General features: G+C 35.0%; 1 protein-coding gene across 2 annotated transcripts in view; it reads left to right on the top strand.

Annotated features, from left to right (window-relative positions):
• GSK3B (glycogen synthase kinase 3 beta) overlaps nucleotides 1–24,776 on the top strand; it is a 199,096-nt gene that overhangs the window by 150,754 nt on the left and 23,566 nt on the right. The window contains exons 8-10 of one of the 2 annotated variants that reach the window (XM_004436530.3): nucleotides 11,234–11,329; nucleotides 20,068–20,106; nucleotides 22,757–22,943. In XM_004436530.3, the coding sequence (XP_004436587.1) occupies nucleotides 11,234–11,329; nucleotides 20,068–20,106; nucleotides 22,757–22,943 (322 nt within the window). The remainder of the gene's footprint in view (nucleotides 1–11,233; nucleotides 11,330–20,067; nucleotides 20,107–22,756; nucleotides 22,944–24,776) is intronic. The other variant, XM_004436531.3, reaches the window with a different exon arrangement.

Here is a 24,776-nt window from a genome sequence, read left to right as displayed (position 1 = left end):
CTCTATTCCTTCATGTTTAATAGCATCAATATTTTTCACAACTACCAAAATTAGAAACTGAAATTGTTTGCTCTTTAACTAAGTCCAATAAAAAGATTCTTTGGTGCCATCTCCTAGAATTGGTTTGCCACTGATGAGATTTAAATTATTCCTAGCTCTGCCTCTAATTAGTTCTGACCTCTGAGAAGTTACTCCTTCTGGGCCTCAGTTTTTCTCATCTCTAAAAATGTTTAGACTAGATCAGAGACTGGCAACGAGGGCCCAGGGGTCAAATACAGTCTGCTGCCCATTTTTATAAGCAAACTTTTGTTTATGGCTGCTCTGTGCTACAGCAGCAGAGTTGAGTAGTGACGGAAGCTCTGTGGCCCACAAAGCCTAAATTATTTACTTTCTAGCCCTTTACAGAAAAAATTTGCAGATTCCTGGACCAGAGGGTCTCCCGTCTAGTTTCCATCTCTGTTAGCCAGCCTGGGGAGAACCTGGTTTTAAGATTAAAGAAAAAGAAAGAAAAAGAGTGGAATAATGGTTATAGTAGTTGAATATCTGGCAAGAGAAATTAAACATAGAACATACTGTAATGTTAGAATCTCTATTTCCCCTTCTAATAGCCTTAATGGTTCAAGATCATGTGGCTGTAACAAAGGAATAAGATCCCCATTGCCACTTGGTGCTGGCAGACTAATTTATTTGGTTAATTGCTTTTAAATAATTAATAGTGAATCTATCAATGATTCCATTTACTAGTTAGTAGTTAGGCTTCTTAAAAGTCACAAATATCCGTATTTTGAAGGCAAAGAACACAGTTAAACTCTGACCAACAGTTAGAAGTATAATTAGGAATCTTTTTTATATCATCGCTATTCATCAAAGCAGATTATTTCCCATTGTGATAAAAGATGTTCCACATCCATGCACTGGTGTATATTAAAGGAGGATTCTAGGTATGTAAAAAATGCTTAGAATAAAAAGTCATAAATATTGAACCTTTGTTAATTATATGTATGTTGACGTGTACTAGTGTCTGCAGCTGACTTTGAAATGCATCAAAAAATAGGGTAGATTGATGTATGGATAGAACAGTGGAAAAGTGATGAACCAAATATAGTAAAATGTTAATCATAGAATCTGCGTAGTTGGTATAAGGGGAAGGGGGTTTTTCACTGTAAAAAAAAAGGTGCAACTTTTTTGTATGTTTGAAATTTTTCATTATAAAATTTTGGGTAAATGTTTAGATTAAATAGCTATGAGACAGTGAATTTAGAGAGGATGTGGGAGTGAATATATGCACACATGTAGTGTACCTTCTTGCTTTCACATTAAATAAATTATTAAAAGTTTGTGTGTTAAGCAAACCTGTATATGGCATATGTTTCTCAGCTGTTTTATTGTGTATTTCACAGATTTACTTCCATTGGAATATTCTTAGATTATAGTAAAAAATATACAAGAATTGTAACATTCACTTCAAGGTCCATCTTGCCTTTTCATTATGTGGTTTGTAACTCTTGAATTCTCTTACATAGGTCTTATTGAAAAGTTAGCCAAATGGCTCATAAATCCATGTGATCTCTCTCCATGTGGTAAAAGGATACATTTACTAATGGACATCATACAACTTTCATTCCTTTTGGCATTCTTAGCAACTTGTAGGGAGTTAGGACGATCTTGTGTTAACAAAGTACTGAATAAGTAGAGGGGGACTGCACAACAAATACTCACTTTTTGAGAGTGAGCATTTCTTAAGTGTCATTTTGTTTATTGTGAAATATATCATAATGCAAAAATATGTAAAAATCTGTTCAGTTTAAAGCACAATAACAAATCTCCATGTAACTACCACTCATATAAAGAATTAGAGTTAGAGGAGCTACTTATGCCCCATCCCAGTCACAGTTCCTCCTCCTACCTCCTCTCTATTAAGCTAAACTGCACTTGATTTTTTTAATGAATAGTCCCATGCTTTTGATTTAGTTTTACATGGTTTTACTATGTGAACTAAAATATAGTTTAGTGTTGCCTATTTTTAAACTGTACATAAGGCACTCATAATGTATGTATTCATTGTTGAGTGAAAACTCACCACTGCATGACCTTCATCCATAAGGTGTGTGTAGCTCTTGTTCATTCGTTTTCATTGCTAGTTAGTATACTATCGTATGACTATACCACAGTTTATCTATTACTTCTACTTTGGGATTTTTGCTTTTGCCTGCAATATTTTATTATTAAAAACAATGTTGCTTTGGATGTGTCAAGAGTTTCTCTAGGTCGTATATACCTTAAAATGCAATTAGTAGGTTGTAGGGTCATTGAAGGGTATGCATTTTTAAATGCTCATTTATTCATGTCGTTGCTGTTGTTTTTCTTTAGCACTTAAAAGAATCCGATGGAGTTGCATTTGGGGGCAGACTTATTGATAAGTTCACTCTCCTTCTTTTTCACTCCTTCTTTCCCAGTACATGTACACACATACGTGAACACACAAACACATCCACACACCCTTCATCAAGGGTTTGATATGGAATGTAAGTGCATGCTTTATTATTTAAAAATAAAAACTAAGTTAAAATTCCTTTTTTAGACTTCATATTTCAAGTATGGATAGTTCCTGACTTATAAATGTCTGATACAGCTACAAAGGCCAGAGATTTCCCTTCCTTGCTCCTCTCGGTAAAGCTGAAATTCTACTACAAGAAGGAAGGGAGGTCATATAACTGCAGATGTGTTTCCAGTGCCCTAAGAGTGAGCTTTCCCCCAGAACAATGTTAGAAATAGGAGTTAGAATGATGTGTTATAATATAGATTATTGTTATACATCTTTTTATTTTCTTTCCAATAACATCAGGAGTTTGCTCAGAAATTATCTTACAGGCAATTAAAGGTCAGTTTATAGTTAACTAGATTCCTTTTTGATTTATATTGACAAATAATACTATAGCTTTATAGTTCAGAATGTTCTTAGCATCTGTCTTACTCAAACTTTATGTATTCTCGTATTTAAATAATTTCTGAAAGTTTTTATTACAGGTATAATTGACATACAATAAAGCACATATTTAAATTATACAGTTTGGTAAGTTTTGACATATGTATACACCCATGAAACCATCACCGTGAAATCCAGATAATGAACGTATTCATCACCCCCAGTAATTTCCTAGTACCTCTTTTTAATACTTCCTTCCAGCCCCTCACAACCATGGATCTTCTTTCTATCACTGTAGACAGAAAATTTTCTAGAATTCCATGTGAATGAAATTATACAGTAGGTACTCTTTTTGGTCTGGCTTCTTTTACTCAGTGTAGTTGTTTTTAGATTCTTCCACATTGTTGTTTTTTGTTATTGAATAGTGTTCCACTTCGTGGATATACTACCATTTGTTTATTCATTCACCTGTTGTGGATATTTGAGTTGTTCCCACTTTTCAGCCATTGCAAAAAAGATGCTATGCACATTTGTGTGCAAGTCTTTGTATGGACATGTGCTTTCATTTCTCTTGGGTAAATACCTAGGAGTGAGAATGTTGGATATATGGTAAGTATATGTTTAACTTTTTAACAGACTGCCAAAGTGTTTTCTAAGGTGCTGTACTGTTTTACATTGCCACCAGCAGTGGATGAGAATTTTAGTTGCTCTATATCCTCACCAAGACTTGGTATACATAGTCAGTCTTTTCATATAGCCTTCTAAGTAGGTGTGTGGGTGGTATCTTGTAGTTTTAATTAGCATTTCCCTAATGATTAATGACGTTAAGCATCTTTTCATGTGCTTATTTGCCATCTCTGTGTCTTCTTTGGTGACGTGTCTGGTCATATCTCCTTTTTTTTTTTTTTTTTTAATTATTTATTTATTTTTTTCCCCCCAAAGCCCCAGTAGATAGTTGTATGTCATAGCTGTACATCCTTCCAGCTGCTGTATGTGGGACACGGCCCCAGCATGGCCGGAGAAGCGGTGCATCAGCGCGCGCCCGGGATCCGAACCCCGGCCGCCAGCAGCGGAGCGCACGCACTTAACCGCTAAGCCACGGGGCCAGCCCTGGTCATATCTTTTAAAAAATTTTTTTTTGTTGGTCTCATAATAGTTTATAACATTGTGAACTCTTAGTTGTACATTATTGTTTGTCAGTCACCATATAAATGTGCCCCTTCACCCCTTGTGCCCACCCCCCAACCCCATTCCCCCTGGTAACCCCCTGTTCTCTCTGTCTGTGCATTAGTTTATCTTCCACATATGAGTGAAATCATACAGTGTTTGTCTTTCTCTGTCTGGCTTATTTCATTTAACTTAATACCCTCCAGGTTGATCCATGTTGTTGTAAATGGGACAATTTTGTCTTTTTTTATGACTGAGTAGTATTCCATTGTATATGTATACACCACATCTTTATCCATCAGTCGATGGACACTTAGGTTGCTTCCACTTCTTGGCTATAGTGAATAATGCTGCAGTGAACATAGGGGTGCATAAGCCTCTTTGGATTGTTGATTTCAGATTCTTTGGATAAATACCCAGTAGTGGGATAGCTAGATCATAAGGTATTTCTATTTTTAATCTTTTGAGGAATCTCCATACTGTTTTCCATAGAGGCTGCACCAGTTTGCATTCCCACCAGCAGTGTACGAGGGTTCCCTTTTCTCCACAACCTCTTCAACATTTGTTATTTTTTGTCTTGGTGATTATAGTCATTCTAACAGGTGTAAGGTGATGTCTCAGTATAGTTTTGATTTGCATTTCCCTGATGATTAGTGATGTTGAACATCTTTTCATGTGCCTGTTGGCCATCTGTGTATCTTCCTTGGAAAAATGTCTGTTCATATCCTCTGCCCATTTTTTGATTGGATTGTTTGGTTTTTTTATTGTTCAGTTGTGTGAGTTCTTTATATATTATGGAGGTTAACCCCTTGTTGGATATATGATTTGCAAATATTTTCTGCCAGCTGGTAGGTTGTCTTTTCATTTTGATCCTGGTTTCATTTGCCTTGCAGAAGCTCTTTGATCTGATGAAGTCCCACTTGTTTTTCTTTTGTTTCCATTGTCCGAGTAGACATGGGATTCCAAAAGATCCCTCTATGACTGATGTCAAAGAATGTTCTGCCTGTATTTTCTTCAAGGAGTTTTATAGTTTCAGGTCTTACCTTCAAGTCTTTGATCCATTTTGAGTTAGTTTTTATATATGGTGAAAGAAACTGATCTACTTTCATTCTTGTGCATGTGGCCGTCCAGTTTTCCCAGCACCATGTATTGAAGAGACTTCCCTTTCTCCGTTGTATGTACTTAGCTGCTTTGCCGAAGATTAGCTGGCCGTAGGTGTGTGATTTTATTTCTGGGCTTTCAGTTCTGTTCCATTGTTCTGTGTGTCTGTTTTTGTGCCAGCACCATGCTGTTTTTTTGTTTTTTGTTTTTTTTCTGATGGCATGGTTAGTAAGTTTTATTTTTTTTTTATTTTTTATTTTTTAAAATTTTTTGTTTATTGCAGTAACATTGGTTTATGACATTGTATAAATTTCAGGTGTACATCATTATACTTCTATTTCTGCATAGATTACATCATGTTCACCACCCAAATACTAATTACAACCCATCACCACACACATGGGCCGAATTATCCCTTTCTCCCTCCTCCCTGCCCCCTTCCCGTCTGGTAACCACCAATCCAATCTCTGTCTCTATGTGTTTGTTTATTTTTGTTATTATCTACTACTTAATGAAGGAAATCATACGGTATTTGACCTTCTCCCTCTGACTTATTTCACTTTGCATAATACACTCAATGTCCATCCATGTTGTCACAAATGGCTGGATTTCATCGTTTCTTATGGCTGAGTAGTATTCCATTGTGTATATATACCACATCTTCTTTATCCATTCGTCCCTTGATGGGCACTTAGGTTGCTTCCAAGTCTTGGCTATTGTGAATAACACTGCAATGAACACAGGGGTGCATGTATCTTTACGCACTGGTGTTTTCCATGCTGTTTTGATTATTATAGCTTTGTAGTATATTTTGAAGTCAGGGATTGTGATGCTTCCAGCTTTGTTCTTTTTTCTCAGGATTGCTTTAGCTATTTGGGGTCTTTTGTTGCCCCATATGAATTTTAATACTTTTGGTTTTATGTCGTGAAGAATGTCATTGTGATTCTGATTGGGATTGCATTGAATCTGTAGCTAGCTTTAGGTATTATGGACATTTTAACTGTGTTTATTCTTCCAATCCATGTGCATGGGATATCTTTCCATCTTTATGTCGTCATCGATTTTTTTCAATAATGTCTTATGGTTTTCACTGTATAGATCTTTCACCTCCTTGGTTAAGTTTATTCCTAGATATTTGATTCTTTTTGTTGCGATTGTGAATGGGATTATATTCTTCAGTTCTCTTTCTGTTAGTTCTTTATTCAAGTATAGAAATGCAACTGATTTTTGTTAAGTTGATTTTTGTACCCTGCAACTTTGCTGTAGTTTTTAGTTTTCCAATGGATTCTTTAGGGTTTTCTATATATAAAATCATGTTGCCTGCAAACAGCGAGAGTTTCACTTCTTCATTGCCTATTTGGATTCCTTTTATTCCTTTTTCTTGCCTAATTGTTCTGACCAAAACCTCCAGTACTGTGCTGAATAAGAGTGGCAGAGTGGGCACCTTTGTCTTGTTCCTGTTCTCAGAGGGATGGCTTTCAGTTTTTCCCCATTGAGTGTGATGTTCGTTGTGGGTTTGTCATACATGGCCTTTATTATGTTGAGGTACTTTCCTTCTATACATGTTTTGTTGAGAGTTTTTATTATAAATTGTTGTTCGATCTTGTGAAATACTTTCTTTGCATCTATTGAGATGATCATGTGGTTTTTATTCCTCGTTTTGTTAATGTGGTATATCACATTGATTGATTTGTGGATGTTGAGCCATCCCTGTATCTGGTATAAATCCCACTTGATCCCGGCATGTGATCTTTCTAATGTATTGCTGTCATCAGTTTGCCAATATTTTGTTGAGGATTTTTGCATCTATGTTCATCAGTGATACTGGCCTATAATTTTCCTTCTTTGTATTGTCCTTGTCTGGCTATGGTAGCAGGGTGATGTTGGCCTTGTAGAATGTGTTACAAAGTGTTCCATCTTCCTTATTTTTTGGAATAGTTTGAGAAGAATGGGTATTAAATCTTTGAATGTTTGATAAGATTCTCCAGAGAAGCCATCTGGTCCTGGACTTGTATTTTTGGGGAGGTTTTTGATTACCATTTCAATCTCTTTACTTGTGATTGGTCTATTCACATTCTCTGTTTCTTCTTGATTCAGTTTTGGGAGATTGTTTGAGTCTAGGAATTTATCCATTTCTTCTAGATTGTCCAATTTGTTGGCATATAGTTTTTCATAGTATTCTCTTATAATCCTTTGTATTTCTGTGGTATCTGTTGTAATTTCTCCTCTTTCATTTCTAATTTTATTTATTTGAGCCTTCTCTCTTTTTTTCTGAGTGAGTCTGGCTAAGGGTTTGTCAATTTTGTTTATCTTCTCAAAGAACCAGCTCATTGTTTCCTTGATCCTTTCTGTTGTTTTTTTGGTTTCAGTTTCATTTATTTCTGCTCTAACTTTTATTATTTCCCTCCTTCTTCTGACTTTGGGCTTTGTTTCTTCTTCTTTTTCTAATTGTGTTAGATGTAGTTTAAGATTGCTTATTTGGGATTTTTCTTGTTTGTTAACATGGGCCTGTATTGCTATGAATTTCCCTCTCAGGACTGCTTTTGCTGCATCCTGTATGAGTTGGTATGGTGTATTTTCATTTTCATTTGTTGTCAGATATTCTTTGATTTCTCCTTTAATTTCTTCATTGATCCATTGGTTGTTCAGTAGCATGTTGTTCAGTCTCCACATCTTTGTCCCTTTCCCAGTTTTTTTCTTGTAGTTGATTTCTGGTTTCATAGCATTATGGTCGGAAAAGATGCTTGTTATGATTTCTATCTTCTTAAATTTATAGAGGTTTGCCTTGTTTCCCTACATATGGTCTATCCTTGAGAATGTTCCATGAATGCTTGAGAAGAATGTATACTCTGCTGTGTTTGGATGGAGTGCTCTCTCTATGTCTGTTAAGTCCATCTTGTCTAGTTTTTCGTTTAAGTCCATTATTTCCTTGTTGACTTTCTGTCTGGATGATCTATTCATTGATGTAAGTGGGGTGTTAAGATCCCCTACTATTATTGTGTTGTTGTTGATATCTCCTTTTAGGTTAGTTAATAGTTGCTTTATGTACTTTGGTGCTCCTGTGTTGGGTGCATATATATTTATAATTGATATGTCTTCTTGGTGGAGTATCCCTTTTATCATTATATATTGCCCCTCTTTGTCTCTCATTACCTTTTTTATCTTGAAGTCTGCTTTGTCTGATGTAAGTGTGGCAACACCTGCTTTCTTTTGTTTGCCGTTAGCTTGGAGTATCATCTTCCATCCCTTCACTCTGAGCCTGTGTTTGTCTTTAGAGCTGAGATGTGTTTCCTGGAGGCAACATGTTGTTGGGTGTTGTTTTTTAATCCATCCTGCCACTCTGTGTCTTTTAATTGGAGAATTCAATCCATTTACATTTAGAGTGATTATTGATATATGAGGGCTAAATTTGTTATTTCATTGCTCATTTTCCAGTTCTTCTGCATTTCCTTTGTTTCTCATCCTGTGTGTTTCAGACTACCAGTTTAGTTTGGTAGTTCCGTATGATGGTTTTCTTAGTTCTCTCTTTATTTATCTTATGTGTCTCTGTACTCGTTATTTGTTTAATGGTTACCATCAGGTTTGTGTGAAAAAAACTCATAGATGAGATAGTCCATTTTCTGAAGGCCTCTTCTTTCCTTAGACTGAGTTGATTCCATCCCTTTCCTCTTCCTCTTCTAAGTAATTATTGTCACAACTTATTCTACCTTGTGTTGTGAGTTTGTGGTTAAAGTGATGAGGTTATATTTATTTTTGGTGTTTTCCTTCCCTTTATCTTTGATGTTATAATTAAGTGTTTACTAACCTGTTCTGATAAAGAGCTGCGCTTTTTCTGATTTTGTCTACCTATTTTTCTCCTTGCTCAAGGCTTTGTAGCCCCTTTCTGGGTTTTTTTTTTTTTTTTTTTTTTTTTTTTTCAGGCATGAGGACCTTCTTGAGGATTTCTTGTAGTGGGGGTCTTGCGGCAATGAACTCCCTCAGCTTTTGTGTATTGGGAAAGTTTTTATTTCTCCATCATATCTGAAGGATATTTTCACCAGATAGAGTATTCTTGGCTGAAAGTTTTTGTCTTTCAGAATTTTGAATATATCATTCCACTCTCTCCTAGCCTGAGAAATCCGCTAAAAGCCTGATAGGCTTTTGCTGCCCTTAATATTTTTTCTTTGTCATTGACTTTTGCCAGCTTTATTTACTACTATATGCCTTGGAGAGGGTCTTTTTGTGGTGATGTAGTTAGGTGATCTGTTGACTTCATTCATTTGTATTTCCACCTCCTTCCCCAGGTTTGGGAAGTTCTCAGCTATTATTTCTTTGAACAAGCTTTCTGCTCCTTTTTCCCTCTCTTCTCCCTCTGGAATACCTATAATCCTTATGTTGCATCTCCTAATTGAGTCAGATATTTCTCGGAGAATTTCTTCATTTCTTTTTAGTCTTAGTTCTCTCTCTTCCTCCATCTGGAACGTTTCTGCATTCCTGTCTTCTGTATTGCTAATTCTTTCCTCCATATTGTCAGCTCTGTTCTTTAAAGATTCCAGATTTTTCTTTATCTCCTCCATTGTGTTTTTCATCTCCAACATTTCTGATTGGTTTTTCTTTATAGTTTCAATCTCTTTTGTGAAGAAGGTCCTGATTTCATTGAACTGTCTATCTGTATTTTCTTGTAACTTGTTGAGCTTTTTTATGATAGCTATTTTGAATTCTCTGTCATTCAGACTATAAATTTCTGTGCCTTCAGGATTGATTGCTGGGTGCTTGTCATTTTCCTTCTGGTCTAGAGATTTAATATATTTTTGCATACTGTTTGACGGCGTGGATTTGTTTTTCCTCCTAATGAAAATATCTGGTCTCAGCTTCCACCTGCCACCACTGGGTGGGGGTCAAGAGCTGTGTTTCTGAGCCCGCCGCGATCTGCAGACGCTCTGGCTGATCGGGTCATATCTTTTGTCCATTTTTATTAGGTTGTCTTCTTGTTTTTTAGTAAGAGTCCTCTGTATATCCTAGATACAAGTTCTTTGCAGAATATACATTTTACAAATATTTTCTCTCAGTCTATATAGCTCGCCTTTGCTGTTTTTTAAGATTGCCTTTTGAACTATAAAACTTTTAAATTTTTGATTAAGTTCTGAAATTTTTAACGAAGTCTAGAGAATTAGAACTGGCAAAAATAAAATACTGAAAATTCTTACTTTGCCCTTATTACTCACTGGTTGCCACCACAAATCAAGTACTTATCATTATATTCCACTCTTTCTGTACAACTATCCTTGAATTGTAAATGGCTTCATGTTTTATTTCAACAGTCATGTTTTATACCAAGGCCTAGAGTTCTAAAGATGAGTAATGTATGTCGTCTTTCTTCAAAGTACTCATTTTTAGTATTTAATGTTTCTTCCTGTTGTCTGTCTTGGTTCCATATGCCCAGGTCCATATACTTTGCTTTGTGTGGTGCGTGCTGCAGCTGTAGAGGCAATGAAGTGCTCAGTATATTTTCATCTTGTATTGTGGTTATACTTTTTTCCACACACAAATGTTTAAGTTCATCATAGCAGAAAAATCTCTTGTTCTTTGTATCCTCCATACATCATAGCCTAGTTACTTGTACACTCACTAAATATTCAGTGATTGAATGGAATTATTGATGACTATGTTTGAGTAAGATTCTCCTGATTAATTTATTGGTAATAAAACCTTTGGCTATACTTTACTAAATGAATAAAAGATATTCTTATTTCAGAGGCCATCATTGCAATAGATTGTTTTTCTAGATAGAATGAAGATGTCTGATTTTTACTTGAATATTTTTGAGTGATCTTTTTTTACAACCCTGATTTAACATTATTATTATCATAAAAGTCTTTGTACGGTAGTATAGCATGGGATCTGTAGTCAGTTAAAAATTAAAATCTGTCACAAATTCTGCTCTATTTATCGAGTTATGTATTTTATAACTTTGGAATTTGTTTTAAAGTCTGTTGAAATGTAAAGACTAAATTTTAAGTGTATAGAAAAATATAGCAGTAACTTGCTTTCTTTATCTAGGTCCTGGGGACACCGACAAGGGAGCAAATTAGAGAAATGAACCCAAACTACACAGAATTCAAATTCCCGCAAATTAAGGCACATCCTTGGACTAAGGTGAGTCAAAAAGAGTTTTTTATAAAGCACATTAACCAGTAGTTAACTAAAACTCGTGTTTCTCATTGTTCTTAAACTAAACTATTTTGCGACCAGATAGCTGCCTGAGTACAAAGTACCCAGCAGTTCTGCATGTAAAAATAGTTGGGTAGTTGTACTTCAGTGTTCATTGACTATATATAGTTTTGTCCCCATTGATTTCCTGTGGATAATTTCTAGCCTGGCTTTTTATTTGTAGGGTGAGGACAGTGTACCTATATCATTAAAATACAGAATTTCATTAGGAATAGATAAGATCTTATATATAAATTTTGGCTACTTAAAAATCAGAAATTAATTGCTTTACATAGACGTGCTTATTATTCACGATCATAGTGCATATGAAAACATACATTTCATATATTTTCTTTATTTTTTCAAACTATTAATATATAGATCTTATTGTAGATGATATTGTGTGTTTTTCTTCTCTTGTTTACTTTCCTATTGGTGTTTTGGAAGCAGGAATAAAAAGCAGATTTGATCTTGCTAGGAGTATACGTTGAAAGCAATTGATATGTTAACAGGATGCCTAGAAAAACCTAACCGCAACATCTTAGAAGGAACCAATTCTAAGAACATAAGTGCTAATTTACCAGAAGACTGTTTTTTTTTTTTTTTCTTTGATACTAATTGAAATCATTTTAATAAAAAGTTCTTTCATCTCAGTTTGGTTTGTGAGATTAAGTGTTTAGAGGAAAAAAAACATCTAATAGGGTTTATAGCTAGAGTGAATCGCTAGTTTCCTCATTTTATAGGTTCAGAAACTCTGGCCAAAGATACCAAATGACTTATCCAAGATTACATAGGTGGCTGTAACAAAGCCAGGATTAAACTTCTGTGTGTGTGTGTGTGTGTGTGTATGTTTAATGCCAGATCTTTTAAACTGCTTGTTATGTGTCATGCATCCCCTCCCCCATTTACTTATATTTCATGATATATTTTTGTGGGTTAAAAATGTTCAACTTTTTGGTATGTATTTCAAGCGGAGACTTTCTGTATTTAAAAATGTACACATAACAGTTTGTTTTGAACATTGATAAGTTCATTTAATTGGTTATAGATCTTTTATAATAAGAGATGAAGTAATTTAGGGCTGTAGGTGAAATAGTTTACATTCCCAGATTTAAGGTATTTCTCCTCTAAATTGTATTATGATTCCAGTTACTTTCCTTCAGGTTTTCATAATCTTATTACCTCTCTTCACTTCAGAAAATCCTCTCGTTACTAATTATTTATTTATTATTTAGAATCAAAGACCGTAGTATTTTAGTGTCGGAGTTATATGTTGTAGATTTCACTGACCAACAAACCAAGATGTTGCCCCCTACTTTTTAAATTTATAATAAACACTAAGTAGCCTGAGATAAACCATTCTTTGATTTTTGTACTTAAGGTTTATTTTGAATCTGGGTCAGAAGATATTTACTCTCACCTAACTCTAACTCAGAATCCTAAGGTGGCCTATTTGGATTTAGAGTTTGAGTTGCAGTTTGAATCCAGTAAAGTTATTCCAAATTAAAGTGTTTATTATAAGTGATTTGTAGTGTACTATGATTTCAGTCATGTTAAAGAAAAACAAAAAAATAATTCTGTATCGAATAAATACAGGGAAATATTCCAAAATGCTAACAGTGGTTTGAGTGAGAAGAGTGTAGGTGATTTTCTTTGTTCTGCATTTCCATATTTTCTTTAATAAGCGTGTTATTTTTGTGAAGAAAGAAAAGTAAAGCTCTTTTTGGTGTAATCTAAGTGTTCATCACATATTACCCTTAATATAGAGTTTCTGAACAATATAGTGCTGAAATTGAGGTCATGAAATCTTAACAGATCCTGTTTTCATTTTTTTTTTCATCAAGTCTGCCACCAATATTAACGTGTGTCATATGCTGCATTTTTTCCCTGGTTAATCTCTCTTCAGTTCAAGTATTAGCCAGGATGGAATGTGAGGAATGATTGATTATAATTAAAATGAAGCCAACAGAAGATTTGCAATGAATTTGTATGCTTTACATCTTCCTTTGCTCTCGTGGATTCCTGTTGTTTCTGTATCTCACACTAATGTGTTTCAAACTTGAATAATCTATGTAAAGCCATTTTATTCGTTTTATTTAGCTTTCCAGGAGCTTTCCGTTCCTGTACCACGTGTAGAATAATGACTCACTTCTCCCACCTATTTTGTCTGTTCAAACTACTGTGAATTCTTCATTCGTATAGTGTGCCTTGACATAATGTGGTTTTCACTTGGTACAAATGCATTTATTATGTATTTAACTCATGTTAATTTCTCATTAGTGCATACAGCTAGGTTAGTGTTATTGTGGTTGTAAACACAAAACCAAATTCAAGCACAGAAATTTCATGGCACTATACTGTCATCAAGATGACTAGATGATCCAAAATGTGTTTATATTGATTTTAAAAAATAGATTATTATCAAAATGAGAATACAAAATTTTAGATTTCTAGAGAAAATTTAGATTTCTAAATTTTAAATTTCTAAATTTAGATTTTACATTTTTTCAGTCCCCTCTCCCCTGCCTTATGATAGTGGACACCAACTTGAGAAATGCTCCCTTATGCTAGGCAGCCAGTGGAGTTGTTTTTAAAAAACACACATAATGTTGTTCTTGCCTTTGGAGGGCAGGTAAACAGGCATCTGGAAACAAAAGCTGCTTTGCCTTCATTGCTCTCTTCTGTTAGACCCACTTTAGCCCCTGATGCTGTAGGCATGTGAACCCTGGTTTTCCGTGCTGCAGTGTAGTACAGCTATACTGTACTACACTGCTATACTCGAGGAGCTGGTGTTCTCAAAAAGTAGGCAGACATAAACATTAAGGGAGAAAATATCTTCTGTGGAAACACTGAGGTGAAGGGATTCAGATGTGTAGGAAAGATGGCAAACAGAAGAACAAAATAATGAGACGATCCCAGTGTGGTATGTGGCAGGAATCTTGAGAATTTAGAAATGCAGTAAGTTGCCCTTGACTATTGCTTGATAGCCAGAGCAACGTAATTCATTTAAGTAGGAAGGGAAGTAGGTGCTGATGTTTTGAAATGGGGACCATTATTGGCAGTGGGGAGGGTAAGGAGCTCTGCATTGGTGTATGCTGTACACTTCAAAGAATAAAAGCCAGATGGGACGCAAAAGGAAATGATGCAAAAGTAGATTGAGAATTAGAGACGAAGATTGGTTGAAAGAAGAGAGGAAGCTTAAATTCTGCATTTAGTGCATGGAGGTATGGTTAAATGACAGTCTGTTGTATGAAGTGAAGTTCTGGTTTAAGCACTGCTCCTACTCTTTGTGCCTCAGGTTTTTTCTTTTGTAAGATAGCAATTAGTCGTCGTGTCTCTTCTCCAGATTCTTTTGAAAATATAGTTCAAATGTGCATATAAAGGATTATTTTATCTTAGTTCTGAATAAATGTAAAGAATTCTACCTCCAGTATAGTTCTTTGATTTGTCCTGTCTGTCTCCACTGCCCTGACTTTAGTTTGGGCCGTCATTATGTCATAGAATTGTTACAACAACCTTCCACCTTCTAACCGATTTCCCTCCTTCAGTTTTACATATCCTCATTGCTGTCAAAGTTAGCTTTCTTAAAGTTCATGTGATACTGTCACTCCTATTTAAAATTCTTCTCTGATTTCTCATTGCCTTTAGGAAAATTTGACATAATAAACACATAATGACAAAGGTGATCATATGTCCCAATTTATGCTTGTCCAATGTAATTATTAATTACATGCCCCTTCACTTTCAAAAGTGTTCCTGTTTGGATGACAGATTCTACAGTCACTCTGTTCCTAATTGTTTATACCTTTCCTTTCCAGAAAAACAAGAGATTTAGTTCTTGTCCTTCTCCTAGCCTTCCCTGAGGTATCTCATCAATTGTACTCAATCTCTTTCCCAAGTTCTCCAGCTCCTCCACCCTTAAATGAGTATAGTTAGGCAACAAATTTAAAAGCTTAGTGTGTAGTTAGGTAGATTAGGGATTTCTAGTAAGGTTATATCATAATAGATGTATGAGTTTTTTCCCCATTTTGAGTACCTGATTCTATTAACCTTTTATTTCAAGTTCCTTAAAACAAGTATTCTCCCTTTATCTTGCTAATAAATAATCCTAGGAGGTCAGTTAGGTAACACAGATGTTTGTGTATTCTTCCAGAGTCATGAAATTTATAAGTGATATATCTGGTTAGCAGAAGAATGTAGATTAGAATCCCAAAAGCCCTGATCTCTTTCAGTTGGACTAGGGCTGTTGAATATGTTAGCTACATATATGAGTGTTGTCATGCCTGTAGCTCACTTCAAAGGCAACGTGCAGTCATGCTGAATTTTTTGGGCTAACAAACTGTTCTCCTAATTGTTCCCTAGGGAAGCCACATTTGTTTTTACCTCTTGCCAGTGTCTTTTTTTCACACTTAGAATGTTCTTCTCTGCTTCCCAAGCCTTAACCTTTTCTCAAGACCTCAAATCTCACTTCTTCTATGAAATGTTTCCTAATTATCTGAGCTCTCCATGATTATTCCCACCTCGTAACTCCTTTAGTACCTACCAAGTCATACTTTACGTATTATAGCAGTACCTAATTTCTCTTTCATAATGGTAATAATGAAATGGATATCAGTTACCTCAAAATGTTTGTCGCTAAGTTTTTGGCATGCATGATAGTTTACTTAATTGTTAAGTGTCTGCAGGATATGTGGGACCATAGATCATTGGTTAAGTATCCCAGAAAGCCTTATCCACAAAAATCAATCCTTACATACTTGATTTCTTAGAACACTGTCCACATTCTTCAAAATAAATGAATACTAGTATTACCAACTAGCTAACAGTAAGCAGAAAACTGCGTTCTAGGATGGTGTTAGCTATCAAAGAAATCAAACTAAACTGAACAAGTTATTATGTTTGTCTATACTTAAAGCTAAACAAAAATACCCCCCATACTTACTTTTTTAAGACTTTCCTCATAATCTTACATTTTTTTCTGAGCCTTTCAACACAACATTTTTCACTTGATAAACTTACCTGTTCCAACTGTAGTTTAACACATTACCAAAAATGCCTTCAGAAGGGCCTAGAGAGCCCCAAAATAAAAATTGCTGTCAGTCTTCTTTTTATGCAGGTCCACTGTATCTACCTTTTTTGGGCACTCTGCCTTACCCGTTTTACTCACATGTATTCCACAAAGCATAAAACCATGTTGGAGATTTCTGTTGGTTCCTAAGATTGCCATTTGTCTGTTTTGTGATATTGCTTAGGTGAATCAGTTTGTTATTCAACTCTCTCTGCCCTGAATATTCTACTAATCCATTATCACTTGTCTCATAAACTCCCTATGTTCTCTACTGAATTTTCTACATTTTTTCTGAATTTCCCCATGTCTTTATTAATGCTAGAATAATCACTTCTTTTCTAACATCTGTATTTCTATGTGAGTAGACTTTCTCACTTTTCTGTTTATACTGGCTATACTCCTATTTCTTTGCTGGAAACTGTGTGCACATTAAAATCCAGCTACTAAGGTGGCTAATCCATATGTGAGAGTAATAATATAAAAAAGAAAGAATACTAAGACATAAGTTTCAAGATCACTTACGGGGAGTAGAGGGTAGGGTTGAGAGTGGATTGAAAAAGAAGGCAAAAATCTATTTTTAATTTTTCATTTGTTCTTTAAAACCCATATCTCCTATGTAACCAGTGCTGTGCTGGATGCCATAAAGGATGCAAAAGAAAGAAAATATATAGCCCATGTCCTTGAAAAGCTTACAGGTGACATAACTGACTCAGTTGAAGCAAGTATTGAATAATATAAGATAAAATATAACCCTGTACTTGATTGTGTGTTATAGGTGTTCAAAGGTGTTTCACATGCTGTGAGTATTGTGAGACATATCTTCAGCCAGGGTGGTGGAGGGAAAAAGGAAGCCTCCTTAAAGGTGATAGAAGGGGGCAGGGGGGACTGTTGAAGGAGGATTTAGATTTGCTTAAGCCTAGATAAGGTTAGGAATTGTTGTAGCCTAGGAGACTGTCCCTTAAGATGAGGAGGTGTGGATGAAAAAGAAATGTTCCAGTATTCTTAAGAAGGTCATCCTGACTACAGTAACTATTTTATGAACAATGAGAAATTAAATGGATAAGTGGACATTTGGTAAGTCACATGTCTGTATAAGCCTGTAGTACTATTTTATCAGTGAATGATGTTAGAGGGAGAAATTACATTGCGTAGTTAAATGCTGATATCAACACGTATATAGTTAAGAAATTTCTTACATGTAACAGAGCTCAGGAAAACTCAATAAGACTTTAAATTAGTAGTTGAAATTTAGTGAATGCTAGCTCTGTCGTGGCTAAGGAAAGGATGTTTGTGTTTCTTATGAATTATGTACCACAATATGAGCACTTAAGTAAACTTAGTTCTTAAGTTAATTAACTATAATTAACCAGTCAACAAATCCATGGCATTGTCTCACTTTTAGTCTTGTATTTAGGTTTACAAATTGCAAATAATTTTAGATGATTAATAGATGACTTGAGAGCCAATATTGAAGTTGCTCTTTAGGAGTATTCATGGTTTATCAGTTTTTAACATTGGGTGTTTGTGTATCTTGTGCATAACCAGAGAACAGTGTCTGTGTTGTACATTTATCACAAAGAAAACTAGGAACGAGTAGCTATTCCGAACAGGCACAGCACTTGTTCTGTGTTCTACTTAGATTAATTATCATTGCCCATAGGCATTTTTACATTGCTCTGGTTGGCTCTTTAATACAGTGGAATTGTTGAGAGCTGATGCTATGAGAGTCAACCCAAGGCTTTGATATGGTGTATCAGACGGTTTATAAATGGTAATTTTAAAGGGCTTAAGATTCAGTCATGACAGTTAGCTCCAGGTTGAAATTTGATATTTGATGGCAAAAGTCTATTCTAGGACATGTAAGGGGAAAATTGCCTCTGTCATTTTTGAGTTATCCAAATGCAAATTTATTTATTCTTCATTTAAGGACTTATTTGCATTTGTTCAATACTGCTGAGACTTTCTTTTTGAAAATGAATTTTTTCTGTTAGTTTCTTCTATGGACTGGTATTTGTGATGAGAGTTTATTTGTCTCAAATTAAGAAAATGAGTTGCTGCACAGGTGAGGTAGTATTTGAATCATTTAAAAGTTCATGTCAGTGTTTTGGTTCTTTTCAATTTTTCCTTTCTCTTTTCTTTTCTTTTTTTCGTTTTTTTATTTTTTGCTTTGTTCTGTTTTGTTTATTTACTTTTGTTTTTAGTTTTTATAAGGGGGTGTTTTGGGCTCTTCGTGGCCTTGCTGACATACTTGGCTGGCCATATTTAGTCTGCGCACTAATTGTTAGTTGGCCCACTTGAGTCTTACTTGGTGCTCTCAGTTTTTTTAGTCTGGTTTTATATTTTTGTCCACTTGGTTGTGTTTTAGTTCATGAGAGATTTGTATTCTGATGGGCCGGAGTTTAATCCGTGTACTAAATTTTAGTCTGCAGACTAAAAGTAATCCGCGGATTATTTATTTTTGCAAAATATTTAATTCCCCCACTGGAAACTATCCTAAAAGAATGTTTAATTCTCTTAGAATAGCCAAGGGAATTCACAGCTACGGGTGAGTTCTGCCGTTTTTTGTTCTCAATACCTAGACATAATAGACCCTACTACCTCCCTTATGTATTTGGCTCCGTTGTGCCTAGGTGTTGGTGTACATTACTATGCATGACACCTATAACTGTGACTGTCCCTTAGTTGTATTGTTTATTGTATATATTTTTGTTTAGCTTTTGGTGGGTGAATTGGGCATATTTGCAGATGGAACTGTGTTGAATTTGTAGTGCTCAAAGATGTAGGATGTTTTTTTCAGTGAGTTTTTCCAAAAAGAAAAGAATGTTCTCTATTTATTTATGGGTGCAAGGGTATGAGGGGGCAAAGCCCACAATAGAAAAAGTAAGTTTATACCCGCACTCCTGAGGTGATATGTCAATTTCCTGAAGAGTCCTAAGATAATGACAATGTCAGCAAATATCTTTTAGCAGGGAAGTCAATCCAAAATGGAGAATAATCCGCGGTGGCCTGATCCTTCTTAGCTCACACAAATTGAAAATATCTGGCTTGAAATCTATAGTAATATTAATTAAATATGTTTATTACTTTCCTCTCATCACTAATAATTTAGGAAAAAAATGTTTATACTGTGTAACTGGAATGCATTAATAGAGAAAAATTAGTATAATGGGAACTCATATCTTAAAAGCAGGCTAATGTGCCCCCTCCCAGCCATGTCAATGGATGGTGAATCCAGGTCGTAGAAGACCAAATACTTTACTTTGGGAACTTTACTTCTAGATTTCATTTTGATTTTAACTTTTTTTGGTTTTGTATTTTTTTAATAAACGCACTGGCATTGGAACATAATAAACTAAAATAAAAATGTTTCTTTACTGTGCCTCATCATTGCGCAATCAAAAATTTTTTTTGCATACACTGTGGTGAAATAATTTTTAAAACTTGGACTTGCTACTGTGGAGACTGATGTTTAAAGTTTATAACTGTATAAACATTTTCTATGTCCCCCCGACACCATGGATTTCTTATAACATTGGATATATTTTTCCTTGCTGGACTATTCTCTTTTGGATTGACTTCCCCTGTTTGGATTATTTCACTGCATTATCATCTTTAGGATTCGTCAGGAACAGGACATTTCACCTCAGGAGTGCGGGTATGTACTTAATTTTTTTTTCCCAAACTTTCAGGGCAGGTCTGTAAAACTAGAGGGAAAACCTTTTTTGAAAGGCTTAATAGTTATTCATTCTTGAAACAGTAAAAACAATGTAGGTCGCTCTGATTTCTGTTTTCGTTCACCGTATGGTATAGGTTTGGCTTATGGTCTATTTAGATTGTCAGTCCCCTGAGTGATTTATTGATATCTAGACTGAAGTTTAGGTACTGGGGGGTTTGAAAATCATTATTTTTACAAGAATAAATAATGACAAAGATGCACGGAACCAAAGGTTCTGAGTGTTAAGCAATTTAAATGAGTAAGTAATGAAATGGCAGCAGAAACATCTGCATTAAAAGCCAAATTGCAGTAGTTACTGGTTTTCTTTTCTTTAGGCACAGAGATGATTCAGAAGAGCTATTTTCTAGTTTGGCCTGAAATTTTTGCAGGTTGCATGCTACCACACCCTGTATTATGGTCAGAAATCTGAACTTTGGGAGACACTGAGTTTTGACCCCACATAATTTTCCACTTAACCTTCATCCATAGAGTACTGAACCAAGGCTTTTCTCATCAGGAGTCTCTCAAAGGGTTTAAAGTAATAATGGATACTTTTTTCAAAGGCAGGTTTGGTCGTGATTTTAGTGTAGGCTCTTGGAATGAATTCTTTTCTTTATTGTTTTTAACTCTTTGATTCATGAGTTAGGATTCCCTGGCAAAATAGTCTAATATGTGTACCTGGCATGGTCACTTGTAGCCAGTAAGGTACCAAAAAGATGTGAATTACTTTCTTTTCTTAAATAATCAGAAATAACCTTACAATACTAGTTTATTAATAGCTCTAACAAAATCCTCATTGATATAACATGAAATTTTTTCATTTAAAATACAGTCACTGTCCAACTACCCTACATTTGAATGTTAGCAGGAGATAATTATTTCCACTTTTGGTGGTACTTTTAATTCTACTTATGTATTCCCATTACTGGCATTTTTGGTTAGACTAGCTAGCAAAATAAATCCATATGCTGTCAAATAAATGCAAACTGCCCTCAGGGATACAATATGTCAGTGGTGCTTAATATTTGTATGAAAAATTTTCTGAGTTTGCCCACTCATTATTTTCTTTTACATTCTAAGTTGATTATGGACCTGGCAGGGGAGCAGGAGAGGGGAAAATGAGCAAGAATAGTGGAAGAGCTAAACATTTCAAATAATACAATAACTTTAAGGTTTCCTTGACTGAAGCAAGTAAGATCACTCAAAAGAATAAAGATAAAGCAGTTTTTTACCTTACCTCTGTAAGGTAATAGCCAAATAAATTGACTGAGGCCTTTAATGTTCTGAAATAAATTCCTAAGATCCTACTCAAACCAGTTTCTCAGTTCCCATGAAAAATATCTATATTAATAATAAAATTTGTATAAAAACAAAAGAAAAAAAAGGTTTTCACTGTAGAAAGTACTCTTATAAGTAGTCTCTTGAAATCTAATGAGCTTGTAGTAACTAGTTCTCCTGCCTTCAGCCTGAGTGAATAGCCATGTTACCTGAGCCATTCTTGTTAGGAAACCTTAGCCTCCCAGGCTCCTGCATGCCATGTCACAATCTCCATGTCCTTCCCTCACTTGTAGGTATGTTTCTTTCCATTTATACACATCTGCTTCTCTTTATATGTCTGCCCACCTCCACCATAGCCACTATCACACCTTCTATTTGATTCTTTGTTCTTCCTATCAAGGAATGTGTTTCATTTTTCTTTGGTTTCAAAGGCTTTCTGTCCATCTGCTTTATTTCTGTTTTTTCCCCTTCTGCTTTTACTGTCCATAAGAGAACAAAGTGCATTTTCATCGTTTTATGTATTGGTTAGGAGTTTTAAGGCATAGAAAGCTTTCTATCCTTTAAGCAAATTAATTTATTTGCATTTTGCTTTAATATAGCCTTCAGTTGACTCTTTTTGTGAGTTAATGGCTCTTAACGAAAAATACATCTCTCTCCCTGATGAAAACTGTGGACTATTCATTCGAATGAGGGTAATCTGGCCATGTGCATAATAACACCTACTTGAGAAAACATTTTGGACATTTTGTCAAATTCTGGGTATTCAAGAATTTCTTCAAATAATAATAGGCTCTGTTTATTGAAGAGATAATACCAAATCATTAACATTTATAGACCTAGAGTAAACTGGTATTGATTGCCAAATTTGAACAATGCCGTCCATTATCAACAGTTGTTCTGCTAAAAATCATACAAAAGAAGCAACTTTTTATCTACTGCCACAGCAGTCAAAACTTTAAAAAATTTTTATATTCCTATACTCGTGCTTGCCTCCAGAACCCAGCCTTTCTCTGGTGCCTGTCATATTTTGTGTGCATGTTTGATTGTACTGCTTTATGATTAGGATATGTAGATTTTTTTCAATTTCCCCTAGCTTTTTTCTCTCTGAGCTTTTCTCATATAGTCTTTAATTATAAGTTCACCCAAGTGTGGTGAATCATATGCAGTTAACACTTTTTATTCTAGAAGGTTCCTTTCACAAATGCAACCATGTTTTTGTACGTGGTAGGAATTAACTCAGTACTCAGAGGATAATTTGCCAAGATTCTTACAATAGAGCATTAATTGTTCTTTCACCTTCTTTGTACTGCAGGTCTTCCGACCCCGAACTCCACCGGAGGCAATTGCACTGTGTAGCCGTCTGTTGGAGTATACACCAACTGCCCGATTGACACCACTGGAAGCCTGTGCACATTCATTTTTTGATGAATTACGGGACCCAAATGTCAAACTACCAAATGGGCGAGACACACCTGCACTCTTCAACTTCACCACTCAAGGTAATTCCAAACGCTTAGCTCTGGGAAAGTTACACGTGGGTGTGAAGTGACACTGTTAATAAAAATCTGTATAGGACAAAAGTGGGCATATTAAGTACTTATGCAGGTAGGAACCATCCTTTCTAACCACTTATTAGGCTACTACTTTTATCATGTTGAACAATATAGTGGCAGGTAAAATTTTTCAAATAGGCATAGCTTCTCTAATTTTTAGCAGGTTGTGATAAATCTTGGCACATGAGAAGTCGTAGAGATTTCACTAATTAGACTAATGTACAGTTTAACCTTCAGGTTTGTATCTGAAACTTAGAATATTAGCATTTCTTGCTTCCTAAAGGATTTATATCAAGCTTTTTAAACCTGGAAATAAATTGGTGACTGTATTTGTATACATTCAGATATCTTACAAACAGGGGAAGAACTGGAATCCTATGCCCTTTCTTAGAACTTATATAGGGGATATAGAGAAATTCCCAGCACCTCTGGGGCTTGGCACCATTGCTCCTGCTGAGAAAACGTTGAAAGGAAAACTGAGTTTGTGCATTGGTGGTTTCTAAAAGACTCAGGAGTAGTCATTATTTCCTCACCACTTCTGTGTTCACTTTTCTTTTCTTTCTGATTAAGACCCTAAGTGATTCATTCAATCAACCACACTGCCTCTATGATAACAATTTTCTTCTTAAACTGAACATAAAAGTGCACAATTCCCTGTAGATAAAACAAGCAATAAACAGTTGATTGATTGACTGATTAGTAAGTTTAGTCAAGCTACAAATATAGAAGGGAGATGGAGAGCTTTCTGTGACCAGGAAATAGATATATTTCCTTTATTCTAAGGTGAATTTTTCCCCCATATTTCAACTTTTCTATTGAATATGGAAAAATGCATTGCTTAAGCTGTAGATTTGGAAGATCTAAGTTGCTAGTAAAATAGACTTGGATGATTCCATTGACTATAATCTTAAGCTGTCAATATTATGTAACTACTGGCAATGCTGATGTAGTCTTAAATTATATTCATAAAAGAAAAATGTTCAGATATCCTGGGACTATTAATTCTGACTTTTTAGAGCTGATCAGAAATCATTTGGAATGTTGTTTTAGGCCTGACTATGCCATTTTAAGAATATTAATGAATGGTGGATAGGGTATACTAAGGAGCAGAATTGAATATAGAGCCTGGAAAGTGAAGACTTAAGGGATTCCTGGGAGCTGTCTAAAATACCTCAAAGACTGTCTTCTAAAGAAAGTATTAGATATATATTCTTTTTCCAGATTTCAAAGTTGAAAATAGTAGCAGAAAATTAGAGAACAGTACACATTTGTGCTTAACTATAAAGACCTCAGCTTCTGGCACAAATAGAGACTGAATAAAATTATTGATGAATCAATGAAGTTTTTAATTGTTTAATAGTGGAACAAGTGGTTTTTAAAACATTGTTCTCTGTGTCAAAAACTGGATGATGTCAAATATTGTAGATAAGATTACTCCAATTTGGCAGAAGGTTAGACTGGGATCCTAGTCTTGGCTTCTTTCAGAGCAAAGATTCATGATTCCATGTCATAAAGTTTTTGACCTCTTAAGAAAATAAATTTAATTTTTATTGCTTTTGTTTTAATCCAGAGTAATACATGTAGATTGAGGAAAATGTTTAAAATACAAAGGAAGTGTAGAGAAAGTTAAAATCCCAATCCCAAAATAATCGCTTTTACCATTCAAAATAATCACTTTGTAGCATTTAATGGTGTAGGTCTTTTCAGTCTTTTTTCTAATGCATATGCTGATAGTCCTTGAATATAAAGTGACCCTGTATTTTCCTATTAAGAAGATCC

This window comes from Ceratotherium simum, chromosome 15 (genome assembly GCF_057802395.1).
Source record: "Ceratotherium simum simum isolate JZ-2026a chromosome 15, ASM5780239v1, whole genome shotgun sequence".
Lineage (NCBI taxonomy): Eukaryota > Metazoa > Chordata > Mammalia > Perissodactyla > Rhinocerotidae > Ceratotherium > Ceratotherium simum.
This window is presented reverse-complemented; position numbering and strand designations above follow the sequence as displayed.